This window comes from Arachis hypogaea, chromosome 20 (assembly GCF_003086295.3).
Source record: "Arachis hypogaea cultivar Tifrunner chromosome 20, arahy.Tifrunner.gnm2.J5K5, whole genome shotgun sequence".
NCBI lineage: Eukaryota > Viridiplantae > Streptophyta > Magnoliopsida > Fabales > Fabaceae > Arachis > Arachis hypogaea.
In genome coordinates, this window is record NC_092055.1 from 40,861,856 (window position 1) to 40,877,123 (window position 15,268).

The 15,268-nt window shown below is 33.8% G+C and overlaps 1 protein-coding gene across 1 annotated transcript; it reads left to right on the forward strand.

The window, feature by feature from the left end:
* Positions 1-920: 920 nt before the first annotated feature.
* LOC140183039 (uncharacterized) lies at positions 921-2,736 on the forward strand. Its single transcript, XM_072231040.1, has 2 exons — positions 921-1,721; positions 1,837-2,736. Exons 1-2 carry the CDS (start codon positions 921-923, stop codon positions 2,734-2,736), a joined length of 1,701 nt encoding a protein of 566 aa, XP_072087141.1.
* Positions 2,737-15,268: the final 12,532 nt, after the last annotated feature.

Sequence of the window (15,268 nt, forward strand, 5' to 3'; positions counted from 1 at the left end):
GATAGTTTTGATATCTTAAAATCTGATAAGATTTTTGATGTGTTGCTTAAGGATAAACAATTGTTTTTGCCTGAGGGTAGAACTTTACTTTCCGTAAAAGATTTAAAGGGAAAGCCTTACTGTAAATTTCATCAAGCAACAAGTCATTCGACTAACAGTTATGTCCGTTTTAGGGATTTGATTCAAGAAGCAATCATGGAAGGACAGTTAAAATTCGATGATGGTAAGAAGGAGATGAAGGTTGATGTAGATCCCTTCGAAGTCGATGCTAGTTATGTTGAACCTTGCTTAGGGGTGAACATGGTTGGCATGTCTTATGATTTCGATGTGGCTCTTGATGATTTTGAGTCACAGGAGAGATCTGTATACCCCAGGACAGGAAATAGCTTGTTGGATTTCTTGGTTCAACAAAAAATCAAAGACCGGGACGTATCTCTGTGTCCTCGGTGTAATGCTGTCTTTGATGCTGAGGCAGAAGCAATCTTTGAAAAAGAAAGGATGAAAAAAGAATTGGCTCATAGGGAGGAACAAGCACGCCAGAGGTAGCCAATTCGACGTGTGGAGGGTTCTAATTCAAAGATCCCTCAGCATGATGTGACTACACCTTTAAGTCGATCTCAGGCCATAGGTGTTCAGTGGATTAGAAATTGTCAAAAATTCCAAAGGCGTGATCATCTATATCGACGTAATCCTCAGTGGGACATCGAGCACCTTCTCGAAAACAATATGCCTTCTATCGAGGGCGAGCCAGGGGTTACCCAAGAGGCAGAGACAGTAGAAGGAGTTTCAATCAAAGCATGAAACTTCAAATAGAGACAGGAAAGGAAGTAAGCAAGGGGGCAACGCCCTTTGTGCATTCTCGAATTGTCTTTCCTTCTAATGGGAAAACTTATCCTAAAGATATTCAATCACCTGTAAAGATGGAAAAAGGCAAAACAGTTGCCCAGTCTTCTAGAGTTGACAAACATAAGGATGTTGATGTCGATGAAGAGTATTTCGATGAAGGGGATGATGACATGGTAGGGACGATCTCGATCATTCCAACTGAATATCTTGGAAAAAGTGAAAGTAATCCAGATGAGGACTATGATCAAGAGGATGAGGGGGCTTTCTCCTTCATTCGTATCGAAGATGAGTCAGGATATTTTCCTCGGCCTACTGAGAGACAAATGTCTCATCTACTCCCTCTTTATATTATTGCCATTCTGAATGGGTTTAAAATAAACAAGGTGCTGATCGATGGTGGGGCAGCGATTAGTCTTCTGCCTGAAAGGATGTTGGGAAAGATAGGAAAGCATCCTGATGATTTGGTCCCTACAAACATTGCTGTGACTAATTTTAGTGGTGCTTCTACGCCAGCAAAAGGGTTGGTCACTTTGATTGTAAAAGTGGGGTCATCAAAAAGGTATTTTGTGTTTGTAGTGGTGCCATTAAAAGTCAGTTACAATGCCTTGTTAGGGAGAGATTGGATCCATAGCGTAGGTGTTGTACCCTCTACAGTGCATCAGAGCATACCTCTGTGGACTAAGGAGGGAAAACCTGAAATTGTCAAAGCAGATTCGAGTCTATATGTCGAACAAATGCATGTCGATTTTAGGATATATAATCGTAAATTAAAGCCTTTAAATGTTTATCGATCTCTGTATCCTTACAATTGTGAAGGGTGCTATTTGACTTCAGAAGGTCTTTCGGTGAAGTTGCGTTATCCAGACTTGGGCTTCGTGCCGACTTGTTGGGACTGTCTCTCTTAAAGACCTCTAAGACTGCACTATGGACTAGGTGGAGGAAGTTTCCAACTACCTGGTAACATTGCATAATTATTTAAATAATTTTCAGTTTTTAGAAAATAAAGATGATTTTTCTGATAAAGTTGAATCAGATAGGGTTACTAAATTTACTAATTGTAATGTGTTCGATTCGACACCTCCAGTAGAATTTAGTTATGATTTCCCTATTTCTTGTAATGAAACTAATGATACGAGTCGGACTGCCGATTTAATAGCAGAGGCTCAGTGTGTAGAAAATAAAAGTAGTGATGATTTAATTAAAGATCAATTTTCTTCTATTTTTGATAATTCCATTGATTTTACTTTTGATTGTATCTATGATTTAGAACCTTTGGAATTTGAAAAATATTCAATTAAAGAGGATGATCATTATAAAGGGTTCGAATCTCAGGATCCCTTAGAAGAAATTAATTTGGAGACTCCTGATGATTTTCGAATTACATATATTTGTAAAGATCTTGTTGATCCTTTTCGAATTGAACTCTTCAATCTGTTACATAAGTTTAAAGATTGTTTTGCATGGGATTATCATGAGATTCCCGGTCTCGATGGTTCACTAGTAGAACATCGATTAGCATTGAAACCCAATGCTCGACCTGTGAAACAAACTCCAAGACATTTTGCTCCTGAAATTAATGTGAAAATTAAGGAAGAAATAGAACGCTTGATCAAGGCAAAATTTATTCGAACTGCACGTTATGTGGAGTGGGTATCGAATATTGTCCCGGTGATGAAGAAAAATGGGAAATTAAGAGTATGTATCAATTTTCGAGATATGAATAATGCTACCCCAAAGGATGAATATTTTATACAAATTGCGGATATGTTAATTGATTCTGCAGCAGGAAATGAAATTCTTAGTTTCATGGACGGTTATTCTGGATATAACCAAATTTTATTACGGAAGTTGACGTGGCTAAAACTGCCTTCTGTTGTCCTGGGGCATTAGGTTCATATGAATGGGTGGTTATGCCTTTTGGTTTAAAGAATGCCGGAGCAACATATCAGCGAGCAATGAATGTTATTTTCCATGAATTTATCAAAAAATTTATGGAGGTATATATCAATGACGTGATGGTCAAATCGATTTCTGTGGGTCAACATATATTGACCATTTAAGAAAGGCATTCCTTACTATGAGGAAAAAAAACTAAAAATGAATCCTTTGAAGTGCGCTTTTGGGGTATCGACAGGAAATTTCTTAGGTTTTGTTGTTCATAAAAAAGGGATAGCTATCGATAAAAATAAAGCAGATGCAATATTAGCGTTGTCTGCACCCAAATCGAAGAAGGAAGTACAATCGTTTTTGGGTAAAGTAAATTATCTTCGAAGATTCATTTCGAATCTTTCAGATCGAACTAGGGTGTTTGCACCTTTAGTGAAGATGAAAAATGGTTCGAAATTTGAATGAACTATGGAACATCAATTGGCGTTCGATTGTTTTGTTGATTGAGTAAGCTAAATCGAGTAAGGCCTTCGAAGACCTAATCGAATAGTTGTGGAAGTGGGAAGGTTAGTGGCTTCTATCATACGAGAAAAACATGCGGAATATTTACAATCACGCGGCGGGAACAATTACCAAGAGGGATTGTATTTCAAATTTATAATTTTATTTAATTGTAATTAATTGTAACTTAATTGTTCGTTATGTAAGATAGCCTATAAATACTAGGAAGTATTAGGGAATAAGGGTTGGAACTTTTACTCAAAAAAAAAAAAACACTCAAACACACTCACATCCCATGGAATTCCTGAGTTTGCAATCGAGTTATATTTTCTGTAGGGTTCCTTCCACCTTCTTCTTTCTTTCAATTTATTTTTCTGTAAACTTAACATTTCAATTGATTTTATCTATTAAGTGTTTTCTACTTTCTTTGTTTAGTTTATCCTTCTGCATTTTATTGCTTATGTTAAAATCCTTTGATCTAATCGAAGGCATTTTGATTGTTTTCTTTTTACTTTGATGCAAACCTTTTCGTTTACCCTGTATTTAGTTTTCGAAAACTCTACTTTCTAAGTTTCGTTTATCAATTTACAAACTTTCTTTATTTTTATTTTCAAAACTTGTCTAATCGAAAACGCTTTGATGTACTTCTAGAAAACTGATACTCGCATAGAGGAGTAGGTTTCGCTCCCAAACCACTAGATATCGAACCACCATCGATTTGCTAAAAATCGACAAAACAATACTAAGGAATCATATTGTTTAAATGAATGATCTTCTCTTATTTGAACTAATTTTTTTTAACAATCTAAAAAATTCCTTTTTTTGATTATCTTTTCTTATCTGAATTAAAATTCCTCTAACAATCTTTTAAAAATTCTTTATTTTTTTAATGATCTTTTCTTATCTAAATTAAAATTCTTCTACCAATCTTCTAAACAATTTCTTCCTTGATGATTTTCTGCCGTCCTCCACTCCGAAAAGAACTAATACCAAGTTTCCTAGTCAGTAGCCAAGCTATTTTCTCTAAATTGTTAAAGTTTAATCCTCCTTGTTCTTTCTTTCTACAAGCTATATTCCATCCAATCCATTTGCAATCTTCTTTTTGAAGGTGTCTGTAACTTAAAACAGCCTCAATGCTTCTTTAATGAATAGAAATTTTAAATTTTATTATTAAAATAATAAAAGTAAAAAAATTAAATTTTCTCTACTTATAAATTAGGAAAATATTTAATATTTTCAAAATATATAATTTATCTATTAAAATTAACTACTAAAATTAATTAATAGTATAAAAAAATATATTAAAAATAAATTAAGTAATATATATTTATATATGAATAAATATCTTAGTAGCCGTAAAAACTGCTACCAATTCAAATAGTTACACAGTTCGATTCCAGTCTAACTTTCACTTTCAACCAAATATTGAAGTAAAGAAAGAAGCATAAAATAATGACATTACTTACTCTCTCAAACACTCTTACTCGCTCCCTCCCTGATCTCCCTAATGATTAATAAAACGTATAAACAAGCTACAGTTAAAATAGTTGTTTTAATTTAACCACCACACACTACAACTCCACCACTCCCATAACCCAAACTCCATACCAACAAAATCTATCTTCTAAACCTTATTTGTCGTCATTACTTCTCAAATAATTCAATCTCTGAACCGTAATAATGGTCAAGAACACATGATTAGTTATGGTAACTCTTCATGAAAGAGCTAACATAAAGAGTCCGACATACACATTTAAAAAACATGAAAATACTGTGAGTAAATATAAAAAGAATGATGCAAGATACTCAATTTTTTCAGCGAATATAAATAATTTTTTTTAAATATTTTATTTATGTTAAATTATACATCCCAAAAAATAAATTCTTAATCTTAAACCTTAATTTATAAACTCCAAATTTTATATTTTTTCAAAAAAGTTTAGAATTTAAAAAAATAACTAATGTTAACTAATAATACTTTTTCATATAAAAAACAGTAAAAACAAATAATAAAATTTAGAGGAATAGAGCTAAAATTGAAAATGGTTGAATTTTTGTATATCTTTTTATCCAATATCCCAAAACAATGGTAGAATCCTAATTAACAAGCGATATTTGAAATAGAAAAGATTAAAAAAAAAACAAAAAAACAAAAAGAAACATAGAAAATGAAAAGACTCGCATCAAATCATATCTATCCCTATAATGTCTGGATCCTAAATATAAAAAGAATTTAAATTATACATCCCAAAAAATAAATTCTTAATCTTAAACCTTAATTTATAAACTCCAAATTTTATATTTTTTCAAAAAAGTTTAGAATTTAAAAAAATAACTAATGTTAACTAATAATACTTTTTCATATAAAAAACAGTAAAAACAAATAATAAAATTTAGAGGAATAGAGCTAAAATTGAAAATGGTTGAATTTTTGTATATCTTTTTATCCAATATCCCAAAACAATGGTAGAATCCTAATTAACAAGCGATATTTGAAATAGAAAAGATTAAAAAAAAAAAAAAACAAAAAGAAACATAGAAAATGAAAAGACTCGCATCAAATCATATCTATCCCTATAATGTCTGGATCCTAAAGAACCAACACAGAGAAATCCATGGCTAAATCCTCTCAAGCCTCGTTCCAACCATGATCCTCCCTGCAGGTTTGATCTCACCTTCTTCATTCTTCACCAAAGAAATAAATCCACTTCTTTGCCGGTAAAGATCTTTCGGGATCGGAATCTTTGCTCTACCAACAACAACCCTGCCACACGACGTTCCAGGATCAGATTTTGAGTTGAATCTCTGAACCTCAATGTTCAAGAACACGTGGTCATCGATACTCTCGATTTCAACCATGCCAGCTTCGTTCCACACTGGAATCACACCTTCGATTATTTTTGTTCGAAACTCTTGCCCTGGAACAACCCAAAACACCACGTTGTAGTGCTTATTATTGAAGTTTCTTGATGAATCGTCGAGATCAATGGCTCTCCGTATTACGACGTGTAATCCGATTCTTACTTTGTCAACTACTGTTTCTTTGTCCTTCTTGTATGAATCGTTGTCGTCCTCGTCGCTGTCGATCGTCACGAAGGTTCTGTGTTCATGGTTGTTTCTTAGGATACTTGAAGAGTCAGATCCGTTTGACATGCATCCGAATAACCTGTTCCCGTTTTGAGCCGCAAGAGCTTCACATGTAGAAAACAAATTGAATTCAAAGATGCAGAAAAAAGAATGAATCTTTAGAAATAGGAGCTGAAAAGTGAAAAACGCAAAAGAAATCATGAAAACTGAATAACCCTAATTCGAGGTAGAGAAGAGTGAAGAAGCTACCTTGAAAATCTGGAGGTGATGATATTCCCTTCATTATTACTAGTAGTTTCTTCACACGTCAGATTTATGCTTCAGATAACGAAACCCTTAGCTTTGGCAAGATTCTCGCTTTTATATTTATACGATCTATGGATTTTCCCGGAATCTGTTTGTGTAGATTCCCTATACAATAATATATATACTGCACGGGGCTACTGACACGGAATAGGTAGAGTTGCCTTTGGTGCAGATTCGAACAATACTTTTTTTTTTTTTTTTTTGGTGACTAATTCGAACAATACTTTGCGGTTTAATAAAATATTAATTAATTTTTAAAAAGAAAAAAAAAAAACTAACTGATTTTGTGTTCAATATAAATGAACCGTTTAAAAAATGTGTCAATTTTCTTTTTTAACCACAACATAATACATATTCGTGGTTGGATTAGCAGATATATATTAACGTGAAAACAACTCGAGGGAAATAAAAAAGTGATAAGGGTGATTTGTTGCTATATGATTAATAATTTTGTATTTATAGGATTATGATTATGATTATTATTATTTACGTAATTGTTTTGTTTACATTTTAGCTTAGATATGTTTTGAGTAAAACCAAAAACTTATTCAAATTCGACATAGCTTGATTTACTTCAAATTTTAAATTTATCCAATCTAAACACAATTTGAATTTGAATTAGATTAGTTTAATTCAAGTCTAAGTGTTGGTTTGGATGGACTTATTTAAATAAAAAAATATTTTGTATTAAAATAAAATATTTTTATTAAGTTTTAAATATATTTGGATATATTTGTTAAAAAAAGTATTTTTATTAAAAAATAAATAATTTATTTTTTAAAAACAAACAATATAGAAAATAGAAACTAAGTATTTTTTTAAATTTATTTGGATATAATTAAAAATTTATTTTTAAAAGTCTATTTAAATCTAAAATAATTTTCGTTTATTAAATTTCTTTAAAAAATAAGTATTTTTTTAAAAAACCAATTTAAACTAACCCTAAATATAGTTACATATATATACCGTGCTTAAATTTAAGTTCTTTTGGACTTGTCTCGAGAATTTTCTTAAAAGAAAGTGAATTATTTTCTGGGAAAAATATTTTGAATAAATAAAATATGAATAATTATCTAAATCAGTTATAAAAATTTTAAAAGTGGACATTTTAGTCTTTAAAAAAATTAATACACAAAAATATTTTTAAAGTTTTATTCCAGCAGACAAATCAGTTCTTCGTTCATTTTCTGACAAAATAATTACTCAAATCAGTCCTCAAGAATTTTAAAATTAGACATTTTAGTCCCTAAAAAAATTAATATACTGATCAATCCCCAACATTTTTTTCCGTCAGACATAACAGTCCTCTGTCCAAAAAAAATTATTATTATTATTTTTTGGACAAAACTAATGATAAATTCATTTATTAGATTCTTATATATTGATGGTTATCAGTGGCTAAGAGAAGGGGGTTGAATCTTAGTGAAGAACTGAAGATTGATGGTTTAGAAGTTATAGTAAACACTCGTTGCAAGTATAGTTACTAAACCAAGCAATCAACCTTTCTTACAAACGTTTTGGTTGTCACAAGTAACAAACCCCTTTAAAATTGATAACCGAGTATTTAAACCTTGGGTCGTCTTCTCAAAGAATTATAGGGAAGTATGTTCTTATTATTGGTCATGAGTCTTGTAAATTGGGGGTTTTGAAAATAAGGAAGCAGTATGTTAAATGATAAGAAAAATAAAATAGTAATAATAAAATAAACTCTTGGCAAGGTATAAGAACTGGAAGTCCTATCCTTATCAATTGTGGTGAGAATTGGATTTTAATCCCACTTTGTTAACCTCTAACTATGAAGGTAAATCAAGTGGATTAATTAGCTTAATCCTCAGGTCCTAGTCAATTCCTATGGAAAGACTAGAGTTATTGGAGCAACTCCCAATTTCAACCACTGCTTTATTTGACAGCTCAAGCGTTACCAATTACTTAACCAAAGCCAAAAGGAAGAAAATATCTAAATTAAATTAAAAGCATTCATAAATAGAATAAAACATTTATAAACTGAAATACCTCAATTTGTACTAATAAAGATATCAAATGTAGCATGGAAAAGTTCATAAATTAAATTGGAAAAATAAAAGAAAAATTGAACCTGATAAAATAGAAACAATCCTGAAAGTAAGAAATCTTAAATTCTAAGAGAGAGGAGAGAACCCCTCTCTCTAAAAAATACATCTAAAACTAAAAATTATGAATTGTGAGCTTATTATTATGAATTAATGGATTCTTCCACTTTATAGCCTCTAATCTGTGTTTTCTGGACCGAAAACTGGATCGAAAACAGCCCAGAAATCGTTGGAGAGAAAAACGGCCACGCTAATTTTCGGAACTGCGACGCGTCCACGTAGAGCATGCGTTCGCGTCGCCTAGTGTCAGAGAAACTATAGCATATTATATATAAAATTGAAGCCCCGGATGATAGCTTTCCAACGCAACTGGAACCGCGTCATTTAGATCTTTGTAGCTAAAGTTATAGCCGTTTGAGTGCGAAGAGGTCAGGCTGGACAGCTTAGCAATTTCTCCAACTTCTTGTATTCCTTCCACTTTTGCATGCTTCCTTTCCATCCTCTAAGTCATTCCTGCCCTGTAATCTCTGAAATCACTTAACACACATATCAAGGCATCTAATGGTAATAAGAGAGGATTTAAACATAGGGAACTTAAGGCCAAAGAAGCATGTTTTCAAGCAAAGCACATAATTAGGAAGGCAAATGTAAAACCATGCAAATAGTATGAATAAGTGGGTAAAGAGTTGATAAAAACCACTCAATCGAGCACAAGATAAACCATGAAATAGTGGTTTATCACTTAGCCCCTTTATGCTTATTAATGCTTGCTGGCCTTTGAAACAACTTCTGGAGACTTTTTACTTTTTGTCTCGTACTAGCTACGAGACTTTTTTTTCTTTTTATCTCGTAACCAGGCAAGAGATATTTTTCAGTTTTATCTCCTATGTAGCAGAAACAGAAATGGAGTAGAAGAGAGAGAGAAAATCACACCACGAAGTATCCTGGTTTAGCTGCTAAGTGCAATGCGTGCAACCTACATCTAGTCTCCATCACAACAATGATGGAATTTCACTATAATCATCATGATTACATACACCAATTCTCCCTAGGAACTACCCTTCCTATCCGGGACAAGTCCAGAATCTAATCCCAATCCTGAACTTGACTTGGTCACCTACCAAGCTTTCAACTGCTAAGTGCTAACCCAACTTGCAAGGGGATTCCCACAGAATCATGAAACACAATACAGATGTACAAAGGACCTCTAGGACATCTATGGCTTTTTCTTTTAGTTTTGTATACTCTGTCTTTTTTCGCTCTATGGCTTTTTCTTACAAACTTCACTGTTTGCCTTTTTCCATTAGACTCAAGACAGACAAAACTAAATAGAAAAATTATAAAATGAAGAACATTGAAGGAGAAGAACTTCTATTAGCTTAGGTAGCTATGAGAACTCTGTGCTTTGCACTCTTAACTCCTTACTTCAAGCCTTGGCTGTTCACCCTTATTATAGAAAGAGAAGCCTCCAAGGTTGAAACCGGTCCAACCGAGCTAATCTTCTTCTTCTTCATGCAAAACCGGTTCGGCCAGAGAGAGAGGAGAAGAAACCGAATGCTATAACCAACATGCAATTACCTCTGTGTCTTCCCTTCACACCAAGCTTCATCAATCTGGGCCTTTCCATCTTGACTTGCTCCCCAAGACGGATTCCTAGCCCATGATGCTTCCTTGATGTTTGACAGCTCCTCCTGCTCTAATCTTCTGCCTCATCCTCCACGTAGCTACAGTAGCTACCTTCTGTAGTGGTTGAGCAAAGGTAGAGACGAGCCATGCTTCCAAGGGATCTTCTTCCTCTGACTGAAATGGATCTTCACCATTTTTGGTTATGGAAAGCTTGAGATCACTTCACCACATCTTACCTTTTGTAGTAAAAATCTCAGCCACACCATACTTCAGATTTTCTTTTTCTTGATGCCATCATCACAATGGCCTTGCTACTAACTTCTTCTTTCTGATAGCTTGCCTTAGCTTCCATATTTCCTCTGTGAAGTGACTGAAAGTTTGAGAGAGAAGAGAGATAAGAGAGAAAACTTTCAATGTAAATGAAGAATGAAATTAAAAATGAATTAATTTCCCACTTCCCTTGTTTAGTAACGTGTGAAGCAATAAAAGCAATTAAATCAATTTCAAATTTTCTCTTTCATCTTTCGAATGCTATTAATGCTAGTTGAATAAATTTGAAGTCCACTAAATGATGAAGATGGATATCCGTTGCAAGCATTCCTTGCTTTCTCTCTTAATTTTCGGACCAAGCTAGTTGGTTTCTAACCAAAATTGATTTGGGCTAACAATAGTGATTAAATCTGGCCCAACATCATAACAATAATTCAACCACTCATCATATATAATTTTGCATCAAGGCTGATCATTATCACATTAGGCTTGTTTCAACAATATACTGGCCCAACTAACCAAGCATTGCTTCAGCCATAATAATTAAAACATTTTGTTCCAAGGCTAAATTTTAGCTTCTCATTGGGCTTGCTCCTTTTCTTTTCGGTCTAAAACAAAATCTGCAAGCAACAAAATTATTAATTAGCAAATACAAATTGAAGGATCAAATTAATAATTTTGCAATTAATTATTTTAATAATATTTGATCATCATTAATTTAATTTGGAGTTTTCCAAACTCATCAATCTCTCCCTTGATGACAAATATTATTAAAAATTGAAATGAAAAGGTTTAGAGTTTAGATTACTCTCTTTGAAAATTTGGACTCCTCCCCCTTTCCAATTGTTACATAGCTTCCCCTTAATATATGCCATTTTACCAAGGAAAGAAATACCTGTAACATATTTTATCAAGCCTAAAGCCACCATGTATTCAACATATGGTATTTTGAAATGTTGAATGGCTTGATTTATGAGCAGAAGTAGAGTGGTAAACAAAACTAATTTGTTATCATATAACTGATTTTCTGTTCAATAACAAATAAAATGCTTGAGTACAGAGTACATAGCAAACAAAGACACAATTGATAATTCCCCAACAATTTGCTGCCAAATATTTTGATTAAATGAACAACATTTTCCAGCCATCATATCAAAGCAAAAAATATCAGTTTATAGTAAGGAAAATATTTTCAATCAAACAGAATCATATCAGAGCACAAAAACAAATTATCCAACAAATTAGAGCACAAGAGAATTATCATAACATAACTAGGTTCCAAATACAGCAAGCATTTCAACAAAACAAATCATAATCAATGGAACATATAGTTTATGCACAGGGGTAATCATGAATCAAAAGTGATTTCAGTCCCTGTTTTTCAATTTTTCTAACTTTTTCTCCTCCTTTTGTCATCAATGGGGAACCTGCAAGAACAAATAGCAATGATATACAATTAAATAGAACCATAACCAGAATATCCAAGAGTTTAACAAAATAACAATAGTTCAAAGTATCAACAGCCTACAAAACATCAAAATAATCCAAACAAAACCAGAGTTCAACAAGAGATAAATAGATCAATCATCAGACAGGTTATACTCAGAGCCAGATGCATCAGCCTCATTGGCAGCCCCTATTTCCTCTTCAAGATTTTGAAGCATCAGATTTATTCTTTCTTCGCATTTGATCCAGGATTTTTCATTCTCATACGCCTGTTTTCGAGCAGCTTTGTAGGATTGCACCATTAATTTTGACATATTGGAGAATTCAGTGAGGACCTCTTTGATGGATTCTCCAACCTTTGTTGGCTCGACAGGTCGGCTTTAGAGATCACTATCCGAACATGCAGTTGGCACAGAGTGTTTCCCTTTGCTTTTTTTAGAGCCCGAAACTCCTCCTCCCTTTATTGTGGAAACTTTATTTTCCACATCCTCATTTGTTAGATCAACATTAAAATATTCAAAGATGCATGTAAGAAAGATTCCATAAGGATGATTAGCCTTTTTGTTACTTCTAACACACTCCCACATGTGTCTCACCATGAGATATACAAAAAAGATAGGAGATGAAGTAATAATAGCAAAAAGCACTAAAGTATCAGAAACGGTTACTCTGTGGTATGAACCACTCTGAAGCATCAGAATCTGAGTGATGATTCTGTGAAGAAGTGCTCTCTCAGGGCCGAGTGCCTTGTGGGTCAGAATCGTGCCATCCAAAATAGAGAAGTTTTCGCAAGTTTTTTTCAGAGCTAACTGATATATGACTCCAACTTGTGAATCCCATTTTTCTGTCATATAAGCGGCTGCTCCTTCATCAACATATTCCAAGGTAGCACTTATTATTTCTCTGTTCAGAGACATATGAACCCGTTTGACATAGGAATGGATTGCACCATCAATGAACCTCATGTTTGCATAGAATTCGCGAACCAAGGCTGGATACACAGGTTTTTGAATGCTGAACAAAGGGGTCCATTTCAGATTTTTGGGTAGAGGATTCGGCTACTTTTCCTTAGAGCAACCTTCTTTTTCATGTTATGAAAAATGGAGAAGGGAGAGGGAAGACGGAAAGAGGCCGAAAGGATTGGTGAGAGGTGGGGGTTATGGGAGCATTAAATGCTGAGTGGAGAGAGAGGGTTATGTGGTTAATGACCATTAAGTTGAGTGGAGAGAGAGGGCTGTGCGCGGTTATCAACAAGGAAGGATTTTAAAATTAAAATTGAAAGGTTAGCTCCTAGAATCAAGGGATGAGGGAAGGAAAAAGATTTTGATTTGACAACAACTCCTTCCTACAAGATTTGATATGACAACTTCCTAAAAAGTATGATTAAAAAATTCAAAAAATGCCAGAGTCATGAAAAGGTTAAAGAGGATTATGTGGGGCCCAAGATTATTAAAATTGTTCAGTCTCCCCCTGTATCATAGCCTGTTCTTCACGTCCTTCTTTTTGTCTCCTCCCTACATACGAGACAAAAACCAAATAGAATCAGAAAATTCACAAATTATCAACATAATTTAATTCTATCATTCCCAAACTGTTTCTTAGAGAACATAATCTGTCTTCACACAAGGGTTTAGTAAAAATATCTGCAAGTTGTTCTTCAGATTTTACAAATTGAATATCAATAGTTCCCTTTTGCACATGTTCTCTTATAAAATGATATCTCACTTTAATGTGCTTGGTTCTAGAATGCAAAACAGGATTTTTAGAAATATTTATTGCACTCATATTATCACAAAATAAGGGTATGCTATTGATTTTTAGTTTGTAATCCTCCAACTGAGTTTTCAACCAAATTAATTGTGAACAATACGCAGAGGCAGATATATATTCAGCTTCGGCTGTGGATAGAGCAACGGTGGCTTGTTTCTTGCTTGACCACATGTTAAGTGAGCTTCCAAGGAAGCAACACATTCCGGAGGTGCTCCTTCTATCCACTCGGTCTCCCGCATAATCTGCATCACAAAAATCTACTGCACAAAAGTCATAAGATTTTGGGTACCATAAGCCATAATCACAAGTTCCCTTAATATATCTAATGATTCTTTTGACGGCTGAAAGGTGGGATTCTTTTGGGTGAGATTGAAATCTTGAACATACACCCACACTTTGAACAATGTCTGGTCTAGAGGAGGTAAGATACATGAGTGAACCTATCATTCATCTATACCGTGTTTCGTCCACATCTTTGCCATCATCATCCTTTTCAAGCTTAGTATTTGGATGCATTGGTGTTCCCATAGGTTTGAAATTTTCTAGGCCAAATTTTTGATTAATTCTTTAGCATATTTTCCTTGGTGAATAAAAGTGCCACTAGGAGTTTGTTTAATTTGGAGACCAAGAAAGAATGTTAGTTCTCCTATTAAACTCATTTCAAACTCACTAGTCATGAGTTTTCCAAACTCTTCTCACAAGGACTCATTGGCCAATCCAAACACTATATCATCCACATAAACTTGAACAAGAAGAATATCATCATTAGATACTTTAATAAATAAATTAGTACCGGTGGTACCCCTTTGAAAGTAATTTTCCAATAAGAAGACACTAAGCCTTTCATACCAAGCTCTTGGAGCTTGCCTAAGCCCATAAAGAGCTTTTGAAAGTTTGAAAACATGATTTGGAAATTCCTTATTTTCAAAACCGGAGGGTTGTGCCACAAACACTTCTCTATCTATAAAGCCATTAAGGAAAGTACATTTGACATCCATTTGGAACATTTTAAAACCTTTATGGGTAGCATAGGCAAGAAGCAACCTAATTGCTTCCATTCTTGCTACCGGAGCAAAAGACTCATCAAAATCAATACCCTCTTCTTGATCGTAACTTTAGGCCACTAATCTAGCCTTGTTACGAACAACCTTACCGTCCTCACCCAATTTATTTTTGAAAACCCACTTAGTACCCGTTACCTTTATACCATTCAGATGAGGTACTAGTGTCCAAACCTCATTCTTGTCAAATTGAGCTAGCTCTTCTTGCATAGCTTTGACCCAAGAAGGATCTTCAAGAGCTTGCTTCACATTATTAGGCTCCATTTGGGACAAGAAAGCAACATTGCTTTGTTCGGTTTACTTTTTGGTTGAGGATCTTGTTGTTACTCCATGGGAAGGATCACCTATGATAAAATCATGGGGATAACCCCTCATAGACTTCCATTCTCTTGGTTTTCG